General features: G+C 38.8%; 2 protein-coding genes across 2 annotated transcripts; both read left to right on the forward strand.

The window, feature by feature from the left end:
- The first annotated feature begins 321 nt into the window (after window positions 1-321).
- On the forward strand, window positions 322-7,080 carry LOC110089930 (olfactory receptor 1f45-like). Its single transcript, XM_078378029.1, has one exon. It carries the CDS (start codon window positions 5,415-5,417, stop codon window positions 6,399-6,401), a length of 987 nt encoding a protein of 328 aa, XP_078234155.1. The 5' UTR covers window positions 322-5,414; the 3' UTR covers window positions 6,402-7,080.
- Window positions 7,081-9,811: 2,731 nt separating this feature from the next.
- Window positions 9,812-14,044, forward strand: LOC110089929 (olfactory receptor 10A4-like). Its single transcript, XM_078378030.1, has one exon. It carries the CDS (start codon window positions 12,920-12,922, stop codon window positions 13,871-13,873), a length of 954 nt encoding a protein of 317 aa, XP_078234156.1. The 5' UTR covers window positions 9,812-12,919; the 3' UTR covers window positions 13,874-14,044.
- The last annotated feature ends 1,566 nt before the right edge of the window (window positions 14,045-15,610 follow it).

Below are 15,610 nucleotides of genomic sequence, written 5' to 3' on the forward strand. Positions count from 1 at the left end.
CAGACTGTGTGGCGTTGGCCAAGCTGTGTAGACTCAGAACTCCCTCAGAAGGGGGGAATGGTAGCCCATGTCTATTCTCTACTTGGAAAACCCTGAAAAGGCCAACTACAAGTCAGAATTGATTTGACAGCACATCATTATTATTTTCTATGAATTTTAGGGGGGGGGCAGATTTAAATCAAGTAATTTCCTATCCCACAACTGCTCTAAGAAGCAGGAGTTAGTCATTTACATGCAACTACTTTGGGAAGCATTTAATTCACATTATGCATGTATGGAGAGGTTATACATTCTGAAAATATTTAAGACAACTCAGGGAAGGAGTCTAAACGTGGGCACTTCGAGATTAATTTGGCCATGCTGGCTAGGGAGTATTTTGGGAGTTGCAACCTTAAAATGTACCTTTTACAAAAAGTACCAAATTTTGATCTGCCTGTATAACAAATGACTCAGAATGAATTGTCTGTCAAAATCCATCCTTCTCTGATGCTTGGAATTCAATTAGCAACTTAAAAATGCATACAACAATGCATGCATAATGGAAAAGTGCAAACAAAATGCATATGGAAGGAATGTATTCATTTAGGGGAAAATCATTTGCAATAATTTACAGGTATATAGCAAATTCATATAAAAGGAAATAAGAATGGTTGATTAGAGCCATTATGGGGGCTATAATTGATTGGGTTGTGAATGTTGAGTGAGGGAACTCGTCGCTCCTGTCTAAAAGAAACCATAGTCTGACCCATCATCAAACACACCCAATTAGCGATAGACAATCTCAACACCTTCCATCCAATCGCTAACATACCATTCATGGACAAGGTGATTGACAGGGTGGTGGCAAATCAGCTGCAGACATACCTTGGAAGAGCAGAAACGCCTTGACCCACTCCTGTCTGAATTCAGGCTACGACCAGGTGCTGAGATGACACTGATTGGGCTTCAGGGTGACTTTTTTTTTTTTAATTACTCATGCACACAAAACATACAGAACGACAAAGACCTGACAAAAATAACACAAATAACAAAAGACAGCAAAGCTGCTACATATATAGATCAGAGATTTTGCTCTCGTCTGGTCATCTAATATCATCAAAGGGAGCACTGGTTCGCCATGACTATTTCTTCCCCTAAGTTCCTGTCTGTTTCTGGACCCAATTATATATCATCTTCCAGCTTTCCTTTACAAAGTATCTCGGTTGATCCTGTACTGCCTCTGAAAGCATATCTAGTTCTGCAATATCCAGTAGCTTCTTTAATAACGCCTCCATCGTTGGTATTTCTCCATTCTTCCATTTTTGGGCCCAGAGTAACCTGGCTGCTGTGTATATATATACACAGTAGATTATATTTTATTGTTTTTATCAATGATCTCTGGCATGATATTCAATAACAACATTTCAGGTTTAAAACTTAATTTTTGCGGAACAATTTCTTGTGACATTTCCCAAACCTTTAACCATTTTTTTTTTGCTTTTTTGCATGACCACCGTACATGATAATAAGTCCATGGATATTTTTTTACATTTCCAACAAATATTGCTGATCCCTTCTGACATTTTTGCCAATCTTACCAGAGTGAAATGCCATCTGTGAAACATTTTAAGGATGTTTTCTCTAAGATTAACTGGTTTAATCAACTTATCTTTCCATATTTTTGTCCAGTCATCAATATCAATATTATTTTGTGCCCATTTGACCATCATCTCCTTCACCCTCTCATCTTCTAGGTCATACTCTAATAGATATTGTACATTTTAAAAATTATTTTCTCATTTGTGTAGATCCATAGTTCATCTATCTGAACTTTCCCCTCAAAAAGGCCCATGTTTTTGTCCTTTTTATATATTGATTCTAATTTCAGCATTGATCACCAATCTGTTGATAGACCCAATTTCTCAAAGTTTTGTTTATTTTTCAGCATTTGATCTTTAGTTAACAAGTCTTCATATGTGAGTAAAACTCCCTCCTGGCTTAACACTTTCAATGTGAAGGCCTCTATTGGTGCTACACATATTGGAATATTCTTATAAGTTTTCACTTGAAATTTTTGCCATATTAAACATAACACTTTCATCACAATATGTTCTGAGAAATGTGTCTTTTTTATGAATTTTCCATGCCATACATATGCATATCAACCCATCTTCATGACCTTCCAATTTCAACATTATTTGATTTTCTAGTGTTATTTATTCTTTTATCCAAATCATAGCACAGGCCTTGTAGTATTATAGTCAATCTGGCAGTCCTAGCCCTCCTCTCTCTTTTAGGTAGTACTCTAAGTTTTATTATTGGTTTTTTGGCCTTCCAGACAAATTTTGAGATCAGGCTGTCCAGGTCCTTGAAGTATTTATGATTTAATAGAATTGGTAAGTTTTCAAACAAGAATAACAATTTTGGTAAAATGTTCATCTTTATTGTTAAGATTCACCTCATCATTGAGATTTGTAGCTTATTCCAGTCTTCCAAGTCTCTCTGTATTTCTTTCTGAATTGTAAGATAATTTTCTTTCATCAAACTACTTGTCTTTTTTGTGATAGTGACTCCCTAAATATTTAACCTTTTATACCTCCTCAAAACTAGTTTCAATGAAAACAGGGCGACCTTTTATCAAAATATCAGATGAGGTAGATGCACCCTGTTGGGTACTCCTAGAATTCTCAGTGGCTTTTGATACCATCAACCACAGTATCCTCCTGGACAGACTCTTGGAGATTGGGATCTGGGGCTTAGCATTGAGCTGGCTCTGATCCTTTCTCAAGGACTATGTCCAGAGAGTTTGGCTAGGGAGAAGAGATGTCAACCCCTTGGACCCTAAGGTATTGGGTTCCTCAGGGTCAGCATTATCCCTGATGCTGTTTAACGTCTATGTGAGGACACTGTGGGAGGTCATCAGGAGAGACATAGCTCTGTCTCTCCATTGCCACCTCTGCAGTGGAAGCCATCTAGACACTTGAGCACTTCCTGGCTTCAGTACTGGAATGGATCAGGGTTAACAGGCTCAAACTGAACTTGGACAAGATAGAGATTTTGTTCCTGAAGGGTGACTTGTGGGGGGATTGTCCTAGGTTGGATGGCACTGTCCTCCTCTTTAAGGACCAAGTGCATAATCTGGACATCCTTCTGGTTCTGGCTCATTCTTGGGAGTCCTGGATTGCAGCTGTGTTCAGATCAGCTTTTAACGAGCTTAGGCTAATCATCCAACTCCACCCCTAGCTCAGGGCTTTGATGCACAATTTGGTCATCTATAGATCAACTGCTGCAACACCCTCTATGTGGGGCTTCCTTTGGGCCTGATCTGGAGACTTCAGTGGGTTAAGAATGTGGTAGGTAGACTGGTAGTGGGTGCAAGCAAATTTGACTGCATCACCCCGGAGCATCTTTCCTTAATGTCATCTGCCCAACCCACAAGATCATCTCAGTCAAGGCTCTTCTGGATGGCCACCCTGAGGCCCATAAGACTTCTACAAGAAGTAGGGATGTATTTGCAGTTGTTCCAACCTTGTGGAACCAGCTTCCTTGTTGGCATTTAGGAGGCAACTGAAGTCCTGGCTTTACAGGGAAGCTTTGCACACCAACCCTGGTTGATCACCTATTCTTTTTTCTTCTGTCTGCATTGGTTCCTATATAATTGTTTTGTCATCTGCTTTTATGGTTACTTGCAACTTGCTTTTAGTGCTTTTATTTTTATTCATCATTTGTTTTATATTTGTTGTAACAGCCCAGAGTAGTGCCTCAGGACTAATGGGAGCAGGATATAAATTGAAGAGATAATTAAATAAGTAAATAAGCTACTTTTTAAATGAAAAGAATTAAGTTTTGTTGTATTCACAAACTGATATCAATGTTGGGCAGAACAAACTTGGAACTGGGGAAACATTATCCCATCCTTAACCCTCGCAAACAATGCATTGTTTTGCTTCTTTTCGGTATGCATAGATTAATAATCAAACTAAAATGAAGGTCTCCTTGATGAGTTTTGTTTTGCATGATCAATTTAGCAAATGAAAGAATCTATGCCCCACCTCCTCCAAGTCAAAGGTTTAACTGCCTGGCCTATTTTCTAAACACGGAACTTAATGGCAGTCAGATCAGATCAGATCAAGTTTAATATGGTCATAGACTAATATAATGGCATTCTTAATGTACGTATTATAAAGGAATTCCGAGGAGACAGTGACTTCCTGTGGGAACACAGGAAAATGAACACTCCAAGGGAATGATTACTCTTATGAAGCATTTGAGGTTAAAAAGAAGTGAAGAACAAACATGCTTTAAGTCATTATATCAAGAAGTGCATTCATAAAGAAGATAAAGAAAAGGAGAGATACTGTACCCAGAAGAGAGACACTGCAGAGCAGGTAATTCTAGTGCTGTGGTCATTTCATAATATGCAGAGATGGCTATATATATTGAGAACTGTGAATTTCAGTGAATGATGAACATACTTCGTAAAGTCTTCAGGACAAAGGGAGATTTATAGAAATTGCTTGTTAAAAATTGCCCCATTATCCAATCCATGTCTTTTCCTAAATGGAACAAATTTACTGAAGAATTTCAGGACTGTCAGCTGTGATTTTTTTACAAAGGAAACAGCTTGGGAGGGGGCTGTATTTTATTTAGTTTGTTTAAAGGAATAGACCACATCTGTACTGTATAAGCCTGTGCACAAACAGGAATATAGTTCAGTACTGAAATACAATTTTATTGGCATTTGCAGGCAAGTTTGCAGACCTCAATAATGCATTAAAAATGTATATAGTTGAGAAAAATGTGAACACAAATTCTTCTATTAAGTTCAATGAAGATTGCCTTTTTGATTGGGGACTTGAAGAAATGTGTGTGATTTGAACAATTTGAGCTAAAAATGCACATGAATTGTAGATTTAGGGAAACAAGAACAAAATACACAAAAATTCAAATTTGCAAGTTCATGCAGAAAAGGGACTGTCTGAACCTTTAAGAGGATGCTTGAGACGCTACTGGGAATTTTTAAAGGACTTTCTACTGTAAGCTATTTTTTCAAGCATTACAATAGTCTATCATCACTTAGAGTACATTTGGTTGTTATACTTGTGTTTGTTGAAGTTTTGGGTTATTAATTTTATGCACATAGTGCTTAGAGTAGTGTTACACACTAAGTCAGTAGTATGGAAATATGCAAATAAATAAATACATAATTAAAACATAAAAATGCTGGAAAGGTTGTAAATCAAATAGAACTGATACATATATTTGCCCATTCCTATTGGGAAGCAGCAATGGAAAATGTATTTCCACATTTAGCCATTTACTTCTCTTTTGTGTACTGCCACTTTTAGTGTTGTGTGACCAAAAAAGCCTGTAGAAAAGAGACCACATTCATTTAATTTCTACTATTTCTGTTACAGCTTATCAGATCCTTATGGATGGAAAAAACAAGCCAGGAAAATCAATCACTCATCAGTGAGTTCCTTCTTCTGGGATTTGGAGATGCGGGGGACCAGTGGTTTCTTCCCTTCCTGCTCTTCTTGGTCATCTACGTTGCTACCATGGCTGGGAACATCCTCATCATTATACTGATTATAACTGACCACCACCTCCATACTCCTATGTACTTCTTCTTGGCTAACTTATCCTGCTTGGAGACTTGTTATAGCTCTAGTATCCTTCCCCTGATGCTGGCTAATCTTTCCAAAGGGGGTCAAGGAACCATTTCCGTAACTGGCTGCATGGTCCAGTACTACTTTTTTGCTTCTTTAGGAACTTCTGAATGCTTCCTGCTTGCTGCAATGGCCTATGATAGGTATGTGGCAATATGCAAACCACTGTTCTATACAACAATTATGAATGGCCAGGTTTGCTTCCAGCTAGTCACTGGATCTTGGATAATTGGTTCTTTGGTTATAAATATAATTATGTATTTAATGCACCAGTTAAGGTTCTGCAGCTCTCATGTAATCAACCATTTCTTTTGTGACTTCAATCCAATAGTAAAACAGGCATGTAATGACACGCACCTGATTGAACTCTTATCAGTCTTCTTTGCTGCTGTATTTCCCTTGCCTCCCTTCTTGTTGACCTTGGCATCTTATGTTTCCATCATATCAGTCATTCTAAGAATTCCATCCAGCAGTGGGAGGAAAAAAGCCTTCTCAACCTGCTCCTCTCACCTCATTGTGGTCTCTGTCTTCTATAGCACAATAATAATTGTCTATATGCTGCCCAAAACGGAAGAACTACAAGATCTCAACAAAGTCTTCTCTCTCTTTTATACAGTCCTGACACCTTTCTTCAACCCTTTGATATATTCTCTGAGAAACAAGGAAGTAAAGGAAGCTTTTAGAAAAAGTGTTGCTAGGTTGTGTTCTTTTCAAAGAACACAAGGGTCTAATTTTATACATTCTCTGATTTAAATGTTGGCATTTCTTCAGCTCAGCTTAGAATATAATTTTTAAATCTGTTGTTGCCTGGGCTGGCTGGGTGCTTCCTTATGTAATGGGGAGTAATGGAATGGTCCTTAGATCACATCTCTCTCTCTCTCTATGAGTCTGCCTGGGTATTAAGATAATCAGGGGAGAACCTTCTCTCAATCCCACCACCCTCACAATTAAGCTTGATGGGGAAACAGGAGAAGGTGGTCTCTGTTGCTACTCCCAGACTCAGGAATCTTCTCCCATAGTAAGCTAGGCTGACACCCCTTTGCTATCCTTCCATAAGCAGGCAAAGACCTTTATCTTCTGACAGGTTTTTCCTTAGTGACTAGCAGCCTGAGAGGGGTTTTTCAAATTGGTTTTAAATTGCTGCTTTTAAATATGTTTTTACTGTATTGATTTTATTTGTCATTTTTAATATGAGACTTGCTTAATTCTTTAAAAATATTTTATACTTACTGTTTCTAGCTTTTAAATATTGTTCTTTTAATGATGTAAGATGGATTGGGTCCTTTTAAGGAGAAAAACAGGATAAAATATTATAAACAAATAATATGCAGGAAAGGTAAACCTCTTGTTCATTTGGCTTTTCCATTCCAAATGTTGTAAGTTTTGCACTCACAGTTTATATAGTCTGTACTGCATAAATACTTTGATTAGAGTGTCTTGCCTGTGTCCATTTTCCTTTTAAATAAAGCAATAGTTTAAAAAAGACGTGTAAGCTGCAGAAATGCTGAAAGAGATATGCATGTCTTTGGGATATGAGCACATCAAATTAGATGCACTGGGGCATCTACCTGTATTTTTTTCTCTTCAATAATGTGGGAGGAATAGAATCCCTCCATTTCTTAAGGAAGAGGTAAGGTGAAGATAACAGATCCCTCTCCTACCACTTGTATCTGGTTTGCTCTATCTGGACTAAAGTGCAGAAAAGGTTAACAGATTTGGAACATGAAATATGAATATCAAGGACGATGATCTCCCACCCATTCAGGCTCCCCTGTATGCTGTCCCTAGGCAGGGGGATCTCAGAGTCTGTGTGGCTATGGCATGTAGGCAGAAAAATCTAACACTGCCTGCTCAGCCCGGAATTACGAGTCAACATAAATAAGGAAGAGTCCAAGAAATCTAGTTGTGGGCTCCACTGGGCTGGGCTGTTGGGGAACGTTTTGGCCAACATGACTTTAAGAGACTCAGGACTCTGGTCTGGTGCAAAGATGTTTCTAAAGAAATGAGGTTTTCATTCCAGATTAATAGCTAATCAATGCACAGTGAAAAGAAACAAATCAATATAAAAGCACACAAGCAGCCCTTATGCTGGTCTATTCAGATATTGAACCCATAGACTTTGGACAGGTTGGGTCTGACAGCCAGTGTAATGTATTGGATGGAATGTTAGATGAGGATTTAGGATCCCTCAGTTCCCTGATTCAACTCATGGTAAACCGCTCCTTGAATCTCTTACAGTCCTTGAGTGCTCACTTTGACAGCACATAAACTAACACTGGAATGACAAAGAGAAGATTAGCAAGGCTTTTACATCCCTCAAAAGTCCTAGTGTGTGAACCAGGACTAGGTTTGAGAAAAAGCAGATTTAAATTTCTTGCTTTCTTGTGTATGAAAACTTACTGGGAGGTATTAAGGGCAAACCACTCCTTAAATGTTGCACATAAACTCAAATTTTTTTTTTTGCAATTTCAATTTGCTAATAGTAATAGTAATAGTAATAGTAATAGTAATAGTAATAATAATAATAATAATAATAATAATAATAATAATAATAATAATAATAATAATAATAATAATAATAATAATAATAATAATAATAATAATAATAATACCTTTATTGGCATATAAAATCAACATAATCAGGCTAGTTTGTTAGATTTCTGGATTCACAGGGCATGTGAAACAAATACATTCATTCTAGGTCAGGGCTTCGCCTCCTAACAATTGACCCAAGAAAAACAGCTACTTGTTCCATAATGTTGACCACCTCCACTGATAACATAAAACGGACCTTGTCCAGATTGAATTTCTCCTCCAGTTCTAATAATATTGAGGTGACATACTTTTTGCAAAAGTCTTGATGAAGCGGATAGTGCAAGAGCTGTAATTAAGGATTTCCAAAGCGCCCTGCTCACATGGACAATATCTTTCAAGATAGGGGTTTCGTTATACCTACTACTATACAGCACCAGGCATGACGTTACATGTGGCCAGAGAAAAGTGCACGCGTGCACGAGTGGCGCATTTTCGTACCATCGAGTTTTGCAGCGTTTTTGCTTCCCTGGGTCAGGAAGGAGTAAGCAATGGGCCACGTGACACTTGGAAGGGGCCAGCGCTGATTTAAGGAAGCGCCGGCCCGTTTGCAGTTGCTCTTTCGCTTCTGGCACCCACCCGCCCATCCTCTTTCTAGTGTGTTTTTGGGGTCGCCTGTTATGGGGCCGGATAGGAATTTTTGACCTCTATCCTGACTGGCTTGGGGATGGGGGGATTTTTCGCCTATCCCACACTGGAAAAGGGTTTGTTGGTATTTAAGGGTGGTTTCTAATTGGTCACACTGGCGGGTAGTGCGGGAATAACTGGTTGTCACGGTGTGTCCCTTTTGTAATTATCATAAAACAAACAGCGTGTCAGTTCTGACGGTTCTGCGGATCGTGCGATTACAGGGCCGAAGGCAGCTGATGCGCTGGAACACTCTCGGACCAAAAGTCATCAAATATGATGGCTAGAGGTCCGGGGTGTTTAATTGAGGCCTGACAGGTTTCTCCAGTCGTTAGACAGCTGGAACCTGGGGCCTGGGACTCGCCCATTGACTGATAAGGAATTATTTGGCATTATTTCCCCGCACTACCGCAGGCCCCCTCAATTTTGGAATTGGTTTATCAGGTTGAACTTGAATTGGTATTAATAAAGTGTGGCCCATATTTAAATTCCAAAGAATTGTTGTCTTGCGTCTTCATTTCGGGGCTTGGGGAAGCAAGGCCCTGTGGTTTTGTGGACATTTAAGCAGCATGAGGAAAGCAGCTGATGTCCCATTTTAAAGGGGATATGAAGAGACAATGGGGAACAAGTCTTAGCTGTGCTCCATAATTCCTGAAACTCATGTCCATAATTCGTCTCTTAACTGTTTGAAATGCTGGCTGTAGACTTAGTGAAGCTAAAAAGCCAATGTCTAGGACAATCAATTTCAGTTTTTTTTAAAGGGCAGTAGACTCAAAAGGAGGGTTGAAATCTTGCAGAAACTCATATAATAAGCTGTCCTGGTCTGAATTGAAAAGTTCTCAGCCATGCCATCGTTTCCAGTGTGGATAGGCTGCTCTAAGGACAGACTACCGAGTAGGGGACATATATACCTTATGTAAGAAGTGAGATTTTGCCAAATTGGGATGCCATACAGAATTTGTGGAGTAATTATAGATTTAAAAACTTGTAGGGCTGCCGGGACATATTGGCTGCCAGTGTTGTAATAAAATTGAAGTAAGGACTGCACAGAAAGCCTGGCTATGTTTAAAACTGATTTGTGGTGAGGAACCCAGGAATGTTTATAGTGAAAAAGAATACCTAAATATTTGTACTGTTCGACCCGTTCAATATTGTTACCATTTAGTTTCAATTGTAATTGTTTCCAGGACTTAACAAAAACTAGTGTTTTAGACTTGTTATAATTCAATTGCATTTTGTTTTTGTCCAGATACTCCACACATCTATTAATCAAACATTTCAGACCAGGACGGGTGTATGAGACAATAACGGCATCATCCTCATAAAGCAGTAGCGGAACAGAATATGTTCCTAACTTGGGAGGGTGACCATCCACATTCACTAAATAAACAGCCAGATCATTCATAAAAAAGTTGAACAAGGAGTGAGCAAGGATGCATCCTTGCTTCACCCTCTTGTTGGTTGAAAACTGGTTGGTTAATTCACCCTTCCAAGAAGATCTAACTTGACAGGCATGCCAGAGTGTAATTTTTTTATGAGAGAGAGAAGTCTTTTATCTATCCCCAGTTTATCCCATGAGGACTCTCTATCTAAAGAGTCAAAGGCTCCTTTAGATCAAGAAAGGTTACATACAATTTTGAATTTTTTTTCTTTAAGGTAAAGGTTCCCCTTGACAATTTTTGTCCAGTCGTGTTTGACTCTAGGGGGCGGTGCTCATCCCCGTTTCCAAGCCATAGAGCCAGCGTTTTGTCCGAAGACAATCTTCCATGGTCACATGGCCAGTGTGACTTAGACACGGAATGCTATTACCTTCCCACCAAGGTGGTCCTTATTGATCTACTCGCATTTGCATGCTCTTGAACCGCTAGGTTGGCGGGAGCTGGGACAAGCGACGGGAGCTCACTCCGTCGCATGGATTCGATCTTATGACTGCTGGTCTTCTAACCCTGCAGCACAGGCTTCTGCGGTTTAGCCCACAGCGCCACCACGTTACCTCTTCATTAATGAGGTGTGAAAGTATTAGGCAGTTATCTGCAGTGGCCTTTCCTTTCCTGAAGACAGCTTGCTCAGGGTCAAGAATACCCTGGTTATTAATTCTGGAAGTAAGCTAATTTGCAAATTGAAAATGCATGCAGTAATGCATATATAATGGAAAAGTGTAAACAAAATGCATATTGAAGGAATATTTTGTATTGGGGCCAAAAAAAGCAATAAGATCACAGGCAAAAATGTATAGGAAATGCATATATAAAGGAAATTGCTTCAGTTTTAGCTAAGAGAATTACGTTCTATTATATTCAAAAACTGGTATCACTGTTGGCCAGAACAAAGTTGTAATTGGGGAAACATTGTGGGTTTAATTTTGATTCTACATTTGTTGTTTTGAATTGTTTTCTGATGTCGTGTTTATTTAATATGTAAGCTTCCCAGAATGGCCTTGTCAGTCAGATGGGCAGTACAGAAGACAAATGAATGAATGAATGAATGAATGAATGAATGAATGAATACATACATACATACATACATACATACATACATACATACAATGAATTGTTTTGCTTCTTTTCTGTACAGATGGATTAATCATTAAACTAGAATGAAAGCCTCCTTCTTGATGAATTTAGTTTTTCATCAACTCACTTTAGCCAATCAAAGAATCTATGCCCCATCTCCTCTCAGTGAAAAGTTTAACTGCTTGGCATATGTTCTAAACATGGAACTTAATGGTAATCTTAATATATGTATTACAAAAAAATTCCAAGGAGACTATGACTTCTCTGTGGGAAAGGAAGAAAATGAATGCTCAAAGGGACTGATTATTTTTACAAAGCATATGAGGTTAAAAGGAAGTGAAAGTGAGGACAAACATGCTCTAAATCATATTATCATGATATGCGTTCATAAAGAAGGCGAAGGAAAGGAGAGACACCGTATCCAGAAGAGAGACACTGCAGAGCAGGTAATTCAAGTGCTGTGGGCTCTTCATAATATACAGAGATGTGGCTTGAGGAGGGTATGGGAAAAATAATTTATGAAAATGTTGAATTTCAGTCAATGATGAACACACTTTGGAAACTCTTCAGAACAAAGGGAGATTTATGGAAACTTTAAAAAATTGTACATTTCCCTGAAACTGTTGGCCTTTTCTAAATGGAAAGAATTTGCTGAATGTTTTGAATATTGTATATTGTGTACTGTTCAGTTGTGATTTGTAACTAAAGAAGGACCTGGGAGGATGGGGTGGGCTGAGGCGGGGCGGTTCTTATTCATGTAAAATGTAGCTTTAAAGATATTAATCAGATTTGTACTGTTGGAAAGCATATACAAATAGGAATACAGTTCAGCGCTGAAAGCTATAATTTACTGGACTTTGGAGATAAAGTTTGGACCTAAAAAATTCATTAAAAAATGTCAAGAAAACCATGCAAACAAATTCATGCATTATATAAGTTTCCTTAAGAATGCTTTTCAAAAGATGACTTGCAAATATTTGTGCAATTTGAAAAAAAATTGTGTTGATTTAGAGGCATGAGGAAAAAACACTTAAACACTCAATAATTGCAGTTTCCTACAGAACTGGGCAGACCCAATCTTTAAAAGAATTTTTAAACTACTGTTCCTGGAAGCTTTAAAGGACATCCTATTGTAAGTTATTTTTATAGGCATCACTTGGGATTAATTTGGTCATTATACTTGTGTTTGTTGATGTTTTAGGTTAATGATTTTATGTGTAAGCTGGTTACAGTAGTGTTATACACAAAGTCAGTGGTCTGGAAATATAAGAATAAACAAACAAACAATTAAAATAAACAAATATGCTGGAAAGAACTGTAAATCAAAGAGAACTCATATACAAATGTTTGCCCATTCCTATTGGGAGGCAGCAATAGAAACTCTATTACCACATTTATTTATCTACCTTTCTTTTATAAGTTCTAGTCTTGTGCAGCCAGGAAAACTTTCCTAGGAACGGGACTACATTCATTCATGTCCATATAATTTCATTGCAGGTTACTTGATCCTTATATGTTTGAACTGTCAGGAGGTGAAAAATGGAAAATCAAACACTGGTCATGGAATTCCTTCTTCTGGGATTTGGAGATGTGGGGGATCAGTGGTTTCTACTCTTCTTGCTCTTCTTGGTGATCTATATTGCTACCATGGCTGGGAACATCCTCATTGTTGTGCTGATTATAACTGACCACCACCTCCATAGCCCTATGTACTTCTTCTTGGCTAACTTATCCTGCTTGGAATCCTGTTACAGCTCTAGTATCCTTCCCCTGATGCTGGCTAATCTTTCTAAAGGGGGTCAAGGAACCATTTCTGTAACTGGCTGCATGGTGCAGTACTACTTTTTTGCTTCCTTAGGAGCTTCCGAATGCTACCTGCTTGCTGCAATGTCCTATGACAGGTATGTGGCAATATGCAAACCGCTGCTCTATACAACACTTATGAATGGCCAGGTTTGCATCCAACTAGCAGCTGGATCTTGGATAAGTGGTTCTTTGGCTGTTAATATATTTATGTATTTGATGCACAAATTAAGGTTTTGTCACAAAAGTGAAATTAACCATTTCCTTTGTGATCTCAATCCAATAGTAAGACAGGCATGCAATGACACACACATGATTGAACTCCTAGCAGTCCTTATCACTGCCCTATTTTCCTTGCCTCCCTTTTTGTTGATCTTAGTCTCTTATGTTTCCATCATATCAGCCATTGTGAGAATCCCATCCAGCAGTGGGAGGGAAAAAGCCTTCTCAACCTGCTCCTCTCACCTCATTGTGGTGTCTGTCTTCTATAGCACAATAATAATTGTCTATGTCTTGCCCCAAACGGAGGCACTACGAGATCTCAACAAAGTCTTCTCTCTCTTCTATACTGTTGTGACGCCCTTCTTCAATCCCCTGATATATTCCCTGAGAAACAAGGAAGTAAAGGAAGCTTTCAGAAAAGGTTTTGCTAGGTTATGTGCACTTCGAAGTACACAAAAATGTAATTGAATGCATTTTCTGATTTAAATGCTGGTGTTTCTCCCATGTTATTAAGAATATAATTTGAAAAATCTGTTTTTGCCTGAGCTGGGATGGGTCGTTCATTATGCATGAGGGAGTATTGTAGTGGTACTTAGATGTTCCTCTTTATGTATCTTGAAAGTATTAATCTCACATTCCTTTGGTTTTCACATTCCAAATATTGTAGATTTTGCACTTATGGAATATAAAATGTGTATAAATACTTTTAATAAAGTACAGCTGCTTGCCTCTGTCCATTTTCCTTTTGAGTAAAGCAACATTTTAAAAAAGTTGTGGAATATAGAAACGTCAAAATAGATGCACTGTTTTTTTCTCTCTTACACAATGTGGGAGGGTTAGGACCCCTTCCTTCTTTAGCAGGAGGTCAGGTGAGGTTAAGAGAGCCAAAACTCTTCTACCATCTGAATGTGGTTGCTCCATCTGGACTGAAGTGCACCAGGGCTCACCAGTTGGGAGCATGAAGTACCAATAGCAGGGATAATTATCTCTTCTTCCACCTACTTCAGGCTTCCCTGTATCCTGCACATAGGTAAGGGGAAATCAGACTGTATATGGTTGTGGCAGGTAGGCAGAAGTCTAACATAACACATGACACAGAATGAATTCATCAGTAGTGCCATTTTTTTTCCTCCTGAAGCTTTCAAACCCCAACAAGCACAAGGGGGCAAACCACTCCTTGAAAATCTCACATAAGCTCCCTCTATCTGGGTCACTTTCAGTTGGAATGGATGTGGTGGAACGTAAGAAGAAACCAGTCCTAGGAGGGTACATTTCTAGGGCATACTCCACCATGATTTAGGGACGTTCTCTCCTTCTGCACAGAATCAGGCTTTTGGACTCCTGTGTTCTCACAGCCTTGTGTGAGAGGTGTGAATCCAGTACCATGGTAATTCCAAATATTACCCAGAACTATATTTTAACAAATAATTGATTTCCTTTCCTCCTTAGCCTACTGAAACATTTCATAGCCATTTCTCATACATCTTGCCAGTACCTCAGAAAACTCATTGTGGTTACTGGTGTTTACTTCTGGGCAGGATAGAGAGGGACAGCAGACTTTCCGAAACATAATTGTCTTTGAACAAATAAATGCTCACAAACAGATGCCATTGGTTGGGAAGAGCAAGAGAGAGAGAGAGAGGAACCATAGATAGATAAGGACAATGAGAAGCCACAGAGAAATTGGAATATGAAGCCTTTGTTGACCCTTGCTTTTACTGGTAGATGATTGTTTGAATGAGGACAGTAAAGGAACACTCCAATTTTGGAGAATTTTGCCCTCAACATGTCAGATATGGTTTGAAAAAATATATATCAAGGTTTCTCCTGAAAAGCCAGCTGGGTACTTCATTTGACAATTGTGGTGGAAGGCAGGGACGGACAGTAGCACTGAGGGTGGAGATTGACATCCAGCTCTGGAACAAGGTAGGAGGAGGAGCACAGCCATTCCCTTAATCTTTTTCTCTCAGCCTGACCTACCATGTATGTAAGCTATACATGTCATCATAAATAATACAGTATTCTCTAGGAATAAGATAAAGACTCTGTCATAATGTGCATTTTAGGAGTGGCTGGATAGGTCAGTATTTTTTCCCCTCTGGCTGCAAAGCCAGAGGTTGGGAGTTCAATTCCCCAGTGTACCACTTGGGAGAAGAGCCAGTCCCTGTGGCCTTGGACAAACTGTGCACACCCAGAATGCCCCTA

Source organism: Pogona vitticeps, chromosome 6 (assembly GCF_051106095.1).
Source record: "Pogona vitticeps strain Pit_001003342236 chromosome 6, PviZW2.1, whole genome shotgun sequence".
Classification (NCBI taxonomy): domain Eukaryota; kingdom Metazoa; phylum Chordata; class Lepidosauria; order Squamata; family Agamidae; genus Pogona; species Pogona vitticeps.

What these genes read in the sequence shown, in the direction of transcription:
- LOC110089930 (XM_078378029.1), top strand. Translation starts at nt 5,415, where the DNA reads ATGGAAAAAACAAGCCAGGAAAATCAATCACTCATCAGTGAGTTCCTT.
- LOC110089929 (XM_078378030.1), top strand. Translation starts at nt 12,920, where the DNA reads ATGGAAAATCAAACACTGGTCATGGAATTCCTTCTTCTGGGATTTGGA.